General features: G+C 41.5%; 1 protein-coding gene across 3 annotated transcripts in view; it reads left to right on the forward strand.

The window, feature by feature from the left end:
* Nucleotides 1-14,716, forward strand: part of LOC119425154 (unconventional myosin-XVIIIb) — a 281,445-nt gene that overhangs the window by 154,812 nt on the left and 111,917 nt on the right. For all 3 annotated transcript variants that reach the window (XM_037692688.1, XM_037692689.1, XM_037692690.1), the window contains 4 exons: nt 528-637; nt 723-788; nt 869-997; nt 5,577-5,720. In XM_037692688.1, coding sequence (XP_037548616.1) covers nt 528-637; nt 723-788; nt 869-997; nt 5,577-5,720 — 449 coding nt within the window. The remainder of the gene's footprint in view (nt 1-527; nt 638-722; nt 789-868; nt 998-5,576; nt 5,721-14,716) is intronic.

Below are 14,716 nucleotides of genomic sequence, written 5' to 3' on the forward strand. Positions count from 1 at the left end.
ATCTTGCAGCAGAACCATTAAGGTTCAGTTCCTGTTCAGCGTCCCTGTTCAATTCCAGTCCAGAAAAACACTAATTTCGAAAACTACAAACATTCAATATCCAGATATTTCAGTGATAGAGAACAATGGCATGCCACTTGTTCCAATTGTTTTGTTGTGAAATTAAACATTTACCCTGTTAACTGAGGCCTGTAGAATCTCAGGTGGGGTTCTTGGGTTTTTTGCATTTTCTCTGTAGAGATCAAATTTTAGGCGTGATTGGGACAATTAGCAAGTACATCTTATCAGCAGTCCCTGGCTCCTACTTTACCTTTGAATTTAGTGTAACAAGGTCAACTTAAGTTTTCACACATTTCTTTTTGGCTTCACTTTTGTTTTTTAAACGTTGTCATGGTGGATACTATGTTTTTTTTTCAGTTAAAGTTAGATTTGAAGAGTTTTAGATTCTGGTAAAAAGAAATCTAGATCCAAGTTAAGAAACAAAATAGAGCAAAACTTTGAATGCATTTGTTTCTTTCTGTCTCCAGGTTATCCAGAGCACATGGCTTTGAGTGACTTCAGGTGTCATTTCCAGGCTTTATCTCCTCCCATTATGAAGCGTTACGCTTCAATGTTTGTCAACCACAATGAGAGAAAGGTGGAGGAGTCAAATCATAGAAGCTCACTCTTACAAACAGATCTAAATCTAAGAAGAAATCTAATGTTTCCTTTGTGTCTGTCAGGCAGTGGAGGAGCTGCTGGTTGAGTTGGATGTGAATACAAAGAGTATTGTTGTGGGTAGCAGCAGGGTGAGTATAGGTTTGGCCATAAGATGGATAAATATTACATTACCCTAGCTAGAAAGATCATTTTTCCTGCTGTGTTTTAGGTGTTCATGAAACGAGGCGTGCTGCACTACCTGGAGCAGCAGAGGGATCATCAGGTCACCAGCTGGCTGGTTCATCTACAGGCAGCATGCTTGGGACACCTGGCCCGTCAAAAATACCGCAAGCTGAAGGTCAGTGTGTCTCTGTGAGCGTTTCTTCTGCTCTGTTCACTGAACTCTGATCTGTACTGCTCAGAGTTGGAGAAGCTTTTATTTATTTACTACAGTATATAACAAATGATAGAACAGTGAGAAGTTTAAGATGCTGGGGCCTTGTCAGATTTACTCTAATCAAATATTGATATTACAAAGTAGAAGCAGATGTTTTTAAAAGAATAGCCTGGTTATTTTGTAAATAATGTTCTGTCAGATAGTCATCAATTCAGTCAGTTAGTACTTTATCAGCCGTGGCATCAGTCAAAGAGCATAGTCTCCAGGCTAGGATGATGCCTCAGTTTTTATTGTTTTTCAGACTTAAAACAATTAAATCAAAAACAATATATTTTTGGGGAAAACATTAGCTTACATTAAAACTCTAGAATTTTGCTTGACTTAATTTCTTTAGTTTGTTGCTGTTTTCTCAGTCGATCACTGTCCATGTTACTACATGGATGTACAAGGTTTGAACACCGAGTGTTATGTGCTGATAGTACTGAGGCTGTGAATATATCAGACTATTTGAGTAAACCTTTGGACCGAGCAGATACACTGGTTGGACAGACTGATCATGTCTTCAGGCTTCTAAGTCTTAGTCTTCACGAGTCTTAGTCTTGCAGTCTTGCTAGAACTTTCAGTCGGAGATGAGACTCAACTAAGTAGCGGATGGATTTGACCATGTTCCAAAGGTCTCTCCAGTCTAGCGTAGTCACAGCCTACCTCGGCTGTGACTCAACCTGAGCATTAAAAGCTCAACTCCTAAGGAAGCTTATTCGGTTGAACTGAGTACTTCGTCACGATTTCTGATGACCCCCAGCTACTCTAACCGGAGATGCTGAAAAGGGAGCGTACTAAAGGACAAATTACAGGTTTCTTTTATTATGTTAAAAACATGTTTGAAAGACTATCAGAGCATCGTTAAATCTGAAAAGAACAAATACTTCTCCCAAATCATTGCTTCAAACAGTCATAATCCCCGTGTTCTTTTTAATACCGTAAATTCCATTTTAAACGTGCATCGGTCTGCCAGCATGGAGGCCTCCGTTGACATCTGCAACGACTTTATCAGATACTTTGCTGATAAGGTAGAGTTGATTAGGTCATCCATCCCCCAGTCCACAACTGATCCTTCTGTCTTTGTCCCTTGCTCACCTGTCTTCAAACAGTTTGAACCCATTTCACTCCCATTTCTAAACAAAGTCGTTGATCAGATGAAACCCTCTGGTTCCCCTGCTGACCCCATTCCTGCGTCTATGCGTTTTCATTCAATTAAACAAGTTTTTGAACGAGAACAGAATCTTCGAAATTTTTCAATCTGGTTTTAAGCAACTCCACAGCACTGAAACAGCATTAGTAAGGGTTTGTAACGACATTATGATCTCAAACGATTCTGGTCAATTTGTGGTACTTGTGCTCCTGGACCTTACTGCTGCTTTTGATACTGTTGACCACAGTATCCTTATATCACGGCTGGAACAGTGGGTTGGGATCACAGGTGCTACATTAGAATGGTTCCGCTCATACCTGAGTGGCAGGAGCTTCTGTGTCAAGCTTGGTAACAATGTATCCGCCTCATTACCTCTTTCATGTGGGGTCCCACAGGGTTCGATTCTTGGACCCCTTCTGTTCTCACTCTATTTGCTCCCACTGGGGTCCATCCTGAGGAAACACGGTCTTTCATTCCATTGCTATGCTGATGACTGCCAGATCTACCTGCCTGTGAAACCAGCAAGTGTTTGCTCCATTCACCCTCTGTTAAAATGTCTGGATGACATTAAGGCCTGGATGGCTTCAAATTTCTTAAGTTTTAACAATGACAAGACCGAAGTCATTGTTTTTAGCCCTAGCTCAACTGCCACCACTGATCCTGTCAACCTGGACTCTCTTCAGCCATATCTGAAGCAGTCTGGTAAAAATCTCGGGATGGTTTTAGACTCTGATTTTAAGTTTGACAAACAAATCAACTCTGTTCTGCAGAAAAGCTTCTTCCAACTCAGACAGGTAGCTAAACTCAAGCCAGTGTTGTCCAGACCCGACCTTGAGAAACTAGTTCACGTCTTTGTCACGACCCGATTGGACTATTGCAACGCACTGTATGCTGGGATCAGCCAGGCCTCCATCTCACGACTTCAGCTTGTCCAGAATGCTGCTGCTCGGCTTTTAACTGGAACTCGTAGGTCTGAACATATCACACCAGTTCTGTCCTCCCTTCACTGGCTCCCTGTTCCTACAAGGATAGTTTTTAAAATTCTTCTGCCGACCTTCAAATGCCTAAATGGCCTCGCACCCCTTTACCTCTCTGAGCTTCTGGAACCTTACGTTCCCTCTCGGGCCCTGAGATCATCTGATCAGCTGCTTTTGGCTGTTCCAAAAACAAGACTGAAGCTCAGAGGAGATCTGGCTTTTTCAGCCATGGGCCCCAAACTGTGGAACAACCTGCCCCCCAACATCAGGCAGGCCACCTCCCTTCCTCACTTCAAATCCCTGCTAAAAACACATCTGTTCTCTCAGGCATTTCATACAGTGTAAATTGTTCTAGTGTTTTTTAATCTGTGACCTTATGTTTTAAATGCTTTTTATTAATTCTTCAGTTATTATCATTATTAGTGTATTGTGTATATATATATGTTTATATATTTTTCTCTTTAATTTACTCATTGATTGTTGTTGTTGTTGTTGTTGTTGTTGTTGTTGTTGTTGTTGTTAAGCACTTTGATAACAGGTTCTGTTTTAAATGTGCTCTATAAATAAAGTTGACTTGACTTGACTTGACTTCTGTTCTGGAGTGGAAACATCCTCTGCTAAGGTAACAAGCCGTTGATGCCCTGAAGTGTACCGGAGGGCTGAGCTAGATGTCGGAGGAAGGGTGCCATGTGCTGGTTCAACACATAACTCCATCTAAAACTTCCTCCTTTAATCTATTCCTCCTCTCTTAAACCAGATGCCTTCAGAGATGAATCAGTCTCAATCAGTAATGTTCTGTTGTCTTGTTAGTAAATCATGCCAAGTTTATTAATCAGAAACAGATCAGCAAATCAATGTGTACATGTTTTGATGTTAAATTTTGATTCTGATAAATGACCGCATTTATTCTGATGGGTCAAAGATAAAATGGCGTCTCGTGTCACTGATTAAACACTCCTCACAAGTTATCTCGGTCACAGAACAGAAATTTAACTTGAAAAAAAAAAAAATCTGTTGTAATTAAACAATTAATATTCTTTGTGCTTGAACTATCAATCAACCTTTATTTATACAGGTAAATCCCATTGAGCCTCGAGGACTCATTTACAAGAGAGACCTAGCTTTAAGAATAATTAATTAGTAGTGTGTTCACAGCAAAGCTGTCCTGAAATACTACATAAATGTAAATTTCAGACATTCAGCGTGATATTGTTTATAATCCTCAGTGTAGGATTTTGTTTGAATTGATTTTTTCTGAAAAAGATTAAAAATTCAACTGGTTCTTTTAAATTTTGTCAGAACTTTTTCAAATGCTCTCATAACCTCACAGTAATTTTATTACACTTTCATGTTCTTTAGGGAGAAAACTGGCCACACTAAACTACACTGTAAATACAAATTTGAATCTCATATTTATCCAAAAATAATGCATTCCTCTCAGTAACGTTTTATTTTTATTGTTACATTTTTAAAAATTTTATATTAGCCCACAATGTGGTGCTCTGCTTTCATAGAGCATTTTTATATATTTAATGTTTTTTTTCTTTCTTTTTATCTCATTCCCTATGTGTTCAATTTGGCCAATAGAAACTGTACATTCTACTGGCAAAACATTACTACAGAGTCCAAGGAGGTCACACAAAATTGTTTTTGTTTGGATGTAAAGAGTAAAACTCACTTGTTTTGTGTACAAGTAAACCTTTGGTACTAAAAAGCTGTTTCACATGCATGCAGGCTGCAGAATCAGAAGTGCCATGGCTGACAATAGCCGACTCGTGTTAGATTACCCCAAAGTAGTGGCTGCACCGTGCTCCCGCATCTCCCTTGTATATTTGTCAGTAAAAGTGAAAAATCTGAACACAGCATTTCTACCAGGTATAGAGTAAAAAAAACAACTGCAAATAATAATAAAAAAAAGGCTAAAATGATTAAAATCAAAATACCCTATGTTCAACTGCCGAGAGACAATAGTAAGTTTGAACAAAAATAAGGCCTCATTTTCAGGTACTAGATCTGAAGGGTCCAGATGGTCTTCCCAAAACTCTGGCCTGGAAGTTTTAAAAAATTATCAAAAAATAATTGAGCATACTAATTGGGGAAAATGCCTTTTTTTGTCAATAATTTTTGTACAAAAAAAACAAACATTTGTTTGATTTTACTTTTTTTAAAGTGACATGCAGTTTGTTTTTTTTAACAAAAGATTCCTTAATTTCAATTTTTTTTTTTTTAGGCTAAAATAGCTCTGATAGTCTGACTAGTTTTAATTAACATGGCCAATGTTCCTCTAAAGAATACTGTCACAAAGTTAAAGGGATAATTTTGGTAGCACAGTTGTAGTTTTAACTGATTTTTTTCCTATTTGTGTCCACAGGTGCAGCAGATGGCGGTCAAGTGTCTGCAGAGGAACTTGAGAGTTCTGAGAGCTGTAAGCACATGGAGCTGGTGGAAACTTTTTTGCAAAGTGCGTCCTCTACTTGACGTCAACGTGGACAATGAAAGACTCAGAGCCAAGGAGGTACACAGTTACATAAGATATTTGAGAAGTCGCTATAATTTCTGTTCTTGTGTTTATATAATAACGTTAACCCCCAAAAATAAAATAGCTAAAAACAAATCTTTTCAACCTAACACTATACAAACAAGCCTGAAGAAAAAAAGGCTACTGTATGTGGGAAAAATGTAGACAATATGAACATCAAAACCCAATCATCTGACTGTGAATCAACTTCAATCCAACACTCCAAAATTTGTAAGTGAAATCTGCTACCACACCTGGAAATGGACAAAGTACCACTAAGCGCTATGACAAGGACTGCGTAATCACCCCCAATATCTGAGAATTTGTACCAAGTCCCATTTAATAAATTTGATGAACTGAATACAAAGGCAGCTGACCTGAGACTGGTAATCACGACCAAATTAGACACCTATGACCTGCACCCTTTTCCAAGTTTCTGTGATTAAGTACATTTTGAAAGTCTAATAACAAACATCAGTCCAGCACTATAAATGTCAAGATGGATGCGTTCTCAGAAGCTGCAGCTTTGCTGGCTCTTGGTGCGATCCCAATTTTCAGGAGTTTTGAAATCTACTCCGAGTCTGACTCTGCATGCTTTAAGCGTGTGAATTATAGCCGAACCGAACTGATGAGAATGAAAGAGGATCTACCACGGAATACAGCAGCAATCAACAATAATCTTAGAACTACACTCGGCAGAGTACAGCTCTTAAAGACTTTTGCATGGAGGCTGCAGCAAGAGTGCTCAATTGGAAAGAGGAGGCGCCATGCCTGGCTGAAGAAGAGCGGTTGCCGGGCAAGTGTAAGGCTTAAAGCTAACGCTAATACTGTCAGACTACCGATCACCTCTCTCTTTCTGTCAAACATCCGCTCTTTGGATAACAAGATGGATTTGGTTCGTTTGAGAGTGGGTGTGTAGGAGAGGAGATGTGCTGTACTTTGTCTCATGGAATCATGGGTAACAGCGACATGCCAGACTCAGCGTTCCAGCTGGAGGACAAACTTTTCTTTCATGCAGACCGGTGCAGCGAGATAATGGGGAAAACATGCGGAGGGGGAGTATGCATCTTTGTGAGTAAAAGTTGGTGCACAAACTGTACTCTAATAAACAACTCTTGCTTCAACACTTTGGAGCAGCTAACAGTAAAGTGCCAACAACATTATTTAACTGCGAGATTAAGGCGTTGTCCGTAGTAGCTGTTTACATAGCCCCAGATGCTAATGCTAAAGACACCCTGCGGGAGCTGCTTGATAATATAAGCTTGCTGCAAAACAAACACCCTAAGGCATTTTACATGGTGGCTGGTGACTTTAACTACTTAAATTTGAGGGGCACCCTGCCATGATTTTATCAGCATGTGACCATTCTTAAACGAGGAAATAACATGCTGGACTGTGTTTACACCAATGTACAAGTTGCAAACAAAGCCATACCCCGCCCCCACCTAGGACTCGCTGACCGTATCTCCATCTTTCTGGCCCCTGCTTATCTCCCCCTGCTGAGACATTCCAGACCAACACAAAGAAAAGTCAAGGGTTGGATGAGGAATAGTGACTCCATACTGAAAGACTGTTTTGTATGCACAGACTGGCAGGTCTTCAGAGAAGCTGCAGTAAATGAGAGGGGAGCTAGACGTGGAGGAATACACAACCTTGGTCCTTTTTCTTTCAACCTTTATTTATACAGGTTAAGGGGCCGTTTACACGGCGCGTATTTTGAGTGCATCCGCAGCTTTCTCTCTGCAGTTCTGCTGATCATTTACACGACACCAGTGGCCCCCCTCTTTAAATCCGGAGGTTTCTGAATCCACCTTCCAGAGTGGAGGTTTTTTGCTGACCGCCCGCTGATAATGTAGACATCTCCCGCTGAGGCGTTGTGTTAAACCACATGCGCACACGCACGCGCGGACCGACGCTATATTTCTATCAACATGGCGGCGGATACACTGCTTTCTGAACTACGACTGATGGAATATATTTTTAATCTCGTAGTTAATCTACGTCAGATTCCAGGTGCTGTTACCAACATCTGTGTTGCAAGAGACACAATCTGATCCAGTCCTAATATCACTGTTTATAGAACGAGGAACGCGTACACCTCGCGCTGCACTAGAACATACTATGTGCTAAATAACAAGTTTAATAATAATAAACAGTATTTATCTTAAGTTTGCGATATATAATAAAGCTATCTGGAGATTATGTAATTCAAATTATGTGACTAAAATGATTCTAAACATATTGCATGTTAATAAAGTTGAAAATGAAGACATAAGGTTTAATTTTTATTTTATTTATTTATTCAACACCACAAACTATATGTCACACAAACACTGATAATTAAACTGAACACACAATTAAAAACAAGTTAACTGTAAACTGCATTAATGAACTGGACTCTTCCTCTGTTTTCATCCTGGATATCCCACGTTGTTCATCTGGCTCGTTCAGGAAGTCACTCCTTTGATTAATGCAACTTAAAACATTCAATGGATTGAATAAAAGAACTGAGGGGAATTTTAAATAAAAAGTTCATCCAACATCTCTGTCTTCGACGGTCTCTTGCAGTTCATCTGGGCCGAGCCTCGTTCAGAACCGGTCTGCCTGGTGGAAGGACAGCTCCTTCTTCTTTCAGGAAAAATAAAAACTCATTTGGTTGTTTTGTAACCCAAGTAAACACAAGAAAACATTATTAAGAACATTTGATTTACCTGCAGTTAATCAGCTACTGATTATCACGGAATAAAGTCCGATATCGGCGACTCGGTAATGGTCCACTCAGCGACCGGTGTGGAGCTGTTAGACAAAGCGGTCCCGCTTGGCATCAAATCTGTCGACTCTTATCCAAAATCCAGCCAGAATCCAGCTTTAACTTGTTAAGTTGTTGTTAGCTGAGCTTTTAGCCCAGAAGAAAACAGCGTGCCGAGGCAGCATGCATGCGCATTAGGTGAAGGTACAAAATTCACATCGCCATCTAATGACCCGACATGGTAACTACAGCGGCTTCGGGAGGGCGGGGGGGGGGGGGGGGGGGGGGGCGGCCTCCTCCGGATGCATGTAAACCCAAAATCCAACCATGTCAACTGTAGTGATGTAGTGAACTCGGCCTCCGACCAAAACCTGTCTCTGAAGACCTTCATGGGACAGGAACTGCTATTTCATTGATTTGAATCCAGAAATACAAATTAGCTCATCCAGAGACTGTCTAATTGTATCCTGAAATAATCAATTGAAAGAACACTCTTCTTTTTATATTATCATTACTATTTTACAATATCTTGATAATCAAAAGGGTGTTTAGTTCATATTATTTCTAAATGTTGAAGTGAACCACTCATTTTAAATCAACTGTGAAACAGTATTAATGATTTTTTAAACCTCATTAGACTTAGAAATCAAGTTAAATGTCTATTTACAAAGTAATTATGCATTTTGATCTTCTGTCTGAATAAGAAGTAGTGATGTCGGTCGAAAGTCAGAGACAGTCAGAAAACAAGTTATTAGAACGGACTGTATTGTTTTTAAACCTAGCAGACGGTAAAAAGAGAAACACTGGCATCTGCGTTTGTCTCAATTCGCCATAACATTTCTCTGTCTGTACTAAACATTCCTAAACATTCTTGAACCCTCTCTTGACTGTTAATAACCTTCTGACATCACTAGAACCACCCCCTGTTGGTTGTTTCAACCAATCAGGAAGTACTAAGTGATCAGAAGTGAAGACTCTTTTAAAAGTCAGCACTTCCTGGAACTAGTCAGGTATTCTCAGTTCTTCTGAGGTCTTGGAGTTCTTCTGAGTCGTCTTGACTCTTTAGTCTTTGATGGAGTCTTCTCAAGCCTTCTGGAGTCTTCCACTTCTGAGTGGAAACTCTGACGGAGTCACAGATACTTGCTGTGAATCCACCCGGGCGTAACGCCTACAACTTCGAAGGAAGCGTGTCTGTTTAATGGAGTAAACCACACGACTTCTGATGACGCCCAGCCACCCTGACCGGAGACGCTGTAAAAGGATCATACTAATGGACTTCTGTTCCTGAGCGGAGGTATCCCCGTCTAAGGTAACGAAGTCTCTGCACGTCCTGAAGTGTACCGGAGGTTTGAGCTGGTGTTGAAAGAAGCGTGCTAATTCTGGTCAACAACATACACCTTCCTTCATCCATCTCCCTTTAAACCTCTAAATTCCTTCCTTTAAACTCTTCTATTTTGCTATTAATCTTTCTAGATGCCTTCAGAAATGTCCTGTTGTCTTATTAGTAAAGCGTGACAAGTTTTATTAATCAGAACCAGATCAACAAATCCTTGTGTACAATGTTTTGATGTAAAATTTTGATTCTGTTAAATAAATGACCACATTTATTCTGATGGGTCAAAAAAAAAAAAACGTCTCTTGTCACTGATTAAACAATACTCACAGTTACCTCCGTCACATGGCATTAATTTAACTCGAAAAAGAAAGAACCCGTTATATTTAAATTTTTAGTAGTGGAGGGACAGCAAAGGCTGACCCCCACCTTGACTACTACATTTGGTGGGACCGTACATGTTTTAAATAACACAAATGGTGGACCGTATGTCCACAGCAAAGCTGTCCATTGACATACTACACAACACAAATCTTTTCCTCTAATTAACATACGAAAAAAAATATGTTTCCCCCCATCGTGTCTGTGTAAATAGGGCCTAAGTCTCATTGAGCCTCAAAGACTCATTTACAACAGAGACCTGTAGAGAGAGAGACCTGTGACATCAGCAAGTGTGCTGATGATATCACTACCATCAGAACTGTTAAGAACTACCCAAACCAGAGAGCCTGGCTGAATGCAGAGGTTTGCACCCTGCTGAAAGCAAAGGACACTGCATTCAGGTCTGTTAACTCACAGGAGCTGAGAAGTACAAGGAAAGAGCTGGTTGCTGGTATTAAAGGGGCCAAAGCCACATATGCACAGAAGATCCAGGGACAATTCCCCTCACAAGACCCACAGAGCATGTAAAGGGGCATTAAATGTATAACAAATTATAAAAGCAGGGGTGCACAATGCCGTAGGGACTCATCACTGCCTGATGCCCTCAACAAGTTCTATGCACACTTTGAAGACCTGAACAAACCACCCAGCACCAGACTCACCTCACCAACAGAAGAGACGTTTCTCAGCATGACCTCAGCTGAAGTAATGAGTACCTTCAGAAGGATTAATCCTCATAAAGCAACTGGCCCAGACAACATCTTGGGGATGCTGTTGAAAGACTGTGCCGATCAGCTCTGCGAGGTGCTGGCTGACATCTTTTTCTTCTCTCTCACCTTGGCAATAGTTCCCACCTGCCTGAAGACCACCACCATCATCCCAGTTCCAAAGAGCTCTACAGTGTCTGGTCTGAGTGACTATTGACCAGTAGCCCTCACCCCAATAGTCACTAAATGCTTTGAAAAACTGTTCATGACCCACATTAAAACAACCATCAGCATCAGCGAGGACCCTCACCAGTATGCATACTGCAAGATTCAATCAACATAGGATGCCATCCCTTCGGGAGTCCACACTGCTCTCACCTACCTGGAGCAGAAGGACTCCTACATCTGTATGCTCTTTGTGGACGTCACATCTGCCTTCAATACCATTATCGCCCAAACCCTGATGGACAAACTACCCACACTAGAACTAAGCACCTCCATTTGCAACTGGGTCCTGGACTTCTTAACAAACAGCCTGCAGTTTGTGAGGATCAACAACTTCTCTGCCTCCACCATAATCCTCAGCACTGGCTCCTCCCAGGGCTGTGTGTTGAGCCCCCTTCTGTTCACTCTGCTCACGTATGACTGTGCACCTATCCATCTAAGCTGCCATATTGTAAAGTTTGCAGACAATACAGTGATGGTTGGCTGTATCATAAACAATGATGAGTCCAAATGCATGCTCAATAATCCAGGTAGAAAAATCTAAAAAAGTTAAATCTGGTCCTCTGGACATTCAAAAAAACAAAACAAAGCAAATCAACAAAAAAATTTAGAAACATTTCGTCTCTCATCCGAGAGACTTCCTCAGTCTGAGGTGCTGTATTCAGCTCAGTCTCTTAAATAGCACCGTCTCAGAGTGGATCAACCAGTTTTACTGCTGACAACCAAAACCAGCTGATCACATGCTCAAGAAGGACCATCAGCCTAACAATGGATCATTAGCACACTGATGGCTGTTCACTGTTCACAAAGGGCTGAGTGATACTAGCAATCACAGCATTGTAAGAGGGGGACAGTTGAACCCGGAGGCCTCCACCCCTGTTTAACGATGGACGATTTCTTTTCACAAAGATGGCCTCCTTTACTCCTCTCTCAAACCATCGTTCCTCTCTGTCCAGGATGTGAACATCTTCATCCCTGAAAGAGTGACCGCTGGCCTGGAGATGAGCGAATGACTCTTTACGTGCATTCCTGTTGATGATGCAGTAGAGGTGGTCAGTTTAAAATTAAAATCAGACACCACTCTGAGCAGCAGGACCACACTTTCCACAGAACAACTGTGTCAACTCTTGAAACTGTGCCTGCAGTCAACCTACTTCACATATGGGGCGCAATATTATAGGCAGAAACATGGGTGTGCTATAGGGTCTCCAGTTTCTTCTATTGTTGCCAACCTGCACATGGAGGAGGTAGAAAAGAGAGCCTTGACGTCCTTTTCAGGGACACCACCAAGTCATTGGTTCAGGTATGTTGATGACACCTGGGTTAAAATCAAATCTCAGGAAGTCCAACATTTTACTGACCACATCAACTCTGTGGATAAATACATCAAGTTCACACGAGAAGATGTAAAAAATGGCAGGTTGGCTTTCTTGGACTGTGAGGTTTCAGTCTCTGATAGAGGACATTTGCAAACTGAGGTGTACCACAAACCCACCCACACAGACCAGTATTTGCAGTTTGACTCCCATCACCCTTTGGAGCACAAGTTAGGAGTCATCAGGACTCTGTATCACAGAGCAGACAGCGTCCCCACTAGCTCAGGAGCCAGGCAGAAGGAGAAATCCCACACAAGACAGGCTCTAGAGCAATGTGGATATCCTAACTGGACCTTCCTGAAAGCAGAGAAGAAACCCAAACAGGACTCCAGTCATCCAACAGGTGAAAAGGAGGAACCCAGACCCAGACCAGTGGTCATTCCATATGTTGAGGGAGTATCAGAGAAACTGAGACGTTTATTTTCTAAACATAACGTTCCAGTGGCTTTTAAACCCCAAAATACATTACGGCAAAGACTGGTTCATCCCAAAGATCCAGTCCCCTGGCACAAACAGAGTAATGTTGAGTATGCTGTTCAGTGTCAGGAGGGCTGTGATCAGTCTTACATTGGGGAAACAAAACAGCCACTTGCCAAAAGGATGGCCCAGCACAGAAGATCAACATCATCAGGCCAGGACTCTGCGGTCTTCACTCATCTCCAGGCCAGCGGTCACTCTTTCAGGGATGAAGATGTTCACATCCTGGACAGAGAGGAACGATGGTTTGAGGGAGGAGTAAAGGAGGCCATCTTTGTGAAAAGAAATCGTCCATCGTTAAACAGGGGTGGAGGCCTCCGGGTTCAACTGTCCCCCTCTTACAATGCTGTGATTGCTAGTATCACTCAGCCCTCTGTGAACAGTAAACAGCCATCAGTGTGCTAATGATCCATTGTTAGGCTGATGGTCCTTCTTGAGCATGTGATCAGCTGGTTTTGGTTGTCAGCAGCAAAACTGGTTGATCCACTCTGAGACGGTGCTATTGAAGAGACTGAGCTGAATACAGCACCTCAGACTGAGGAAGTCTCTCGGATGAGAGATGAAACGTTTCTACATTTTTTTGTCCATTTGCTTTGTTTTGTTTTTTTGAATGTCCAGAGGACCAGATTTAACTTTTTTAGATTAAATGATGAGTCCAGCTACAGGCAAGAGGTGGTACACCTAGAGAGCTGGCGCAGGAAGAACAACCTTCACATCAATGTGAAGAAGACAAAGGAGATGGTTGTGGACTTCAGACTGAACAAACACACCTATACCTCTCTGAATATAGGAGCATCTGCAGTGGAAGTGGTCTCCAACTACACGTACTTAGGGGTGCACGTGAAGACAACCTCAGCTGGGGCAAAAACAGTAACATCCTGTTCAAGAAAGCACATCAGAGACTCTACTTCCTTAAGTGGCTGAGGTGAGCTGGTCTGGGAAGCTCAGTCATCACCTCCTTCTACATGTGAACATTGGAGAGTGTCCTGTGCTCCAGCATCAGCATGGAGGTTGCACAGCTGCAGAAAGAAAAGCTTTGCAGAGCATGGTGAAGGCTGCACAGAAGACCGTTGGATTCAGCCTTCCCACATCTTTTTTCTAAGACATCTACACCTCCAGATGCAGGAGGAGGGCCACCTATATCATGAAGGACCCAATCACCCAGCACACTCACTTTTTGCCCTGCTCCCCTCAGGCAGGAGGTTTAGGAGCATTAAGTGTAGAACCTCTAGACTGAGTAACAGCTTCTACCCTGATGCTTAGACTCATAAATCCCTAACCAGGATAATCACTGTGAAAAAAAAAATTGTAATGTCACTTGATTGTTGATATGTGTTGCTGACTATCCATGTTGTTGATCTCATGCTGCTAATTTATTTCATGCTGCTGTATTCATTCGTACTCATCTGCTCAGACAGACTCATGTTCGTGCTGCTGTTGTTTGGCATATTGTTTTTGTAATACTAGTGCATAGCGTATTCTTAGTTTAGTGTATTTTTTAGTTCATATCTTAGATCTTACTGCTGTTTTTCTTTTACAATTTAGACTTTTGTTGGATGTAACTGGGACCCTATGTACACAATTTTGTTCCACCACGTGTACCACATATGACGATATCATGTTCGGCCGTCAGGAGTGTTTGAACCCACGTGCAGGAGGATGACGAGGACGCTCGAGGAATAATAAAAAATATATTTATTAAACAAAACAACATCAAAACGCTGACAGGGCAGCTACTCACAAAT

Source organism: Nematolebias whitei, chromosome 18, assembly GCF_014905685.2.
Source record: "Nematolebias whitei isolate Nwh7 chromosome 18, NemWhi1, whole genome shotgun sequence".
Lineage (NCBI taxonomy): Eukaryota > Metazoa > Chordata > Actinopteri > Cyprinodontiformes > Rivulidae > Nematolebias > Nematolebias whitei.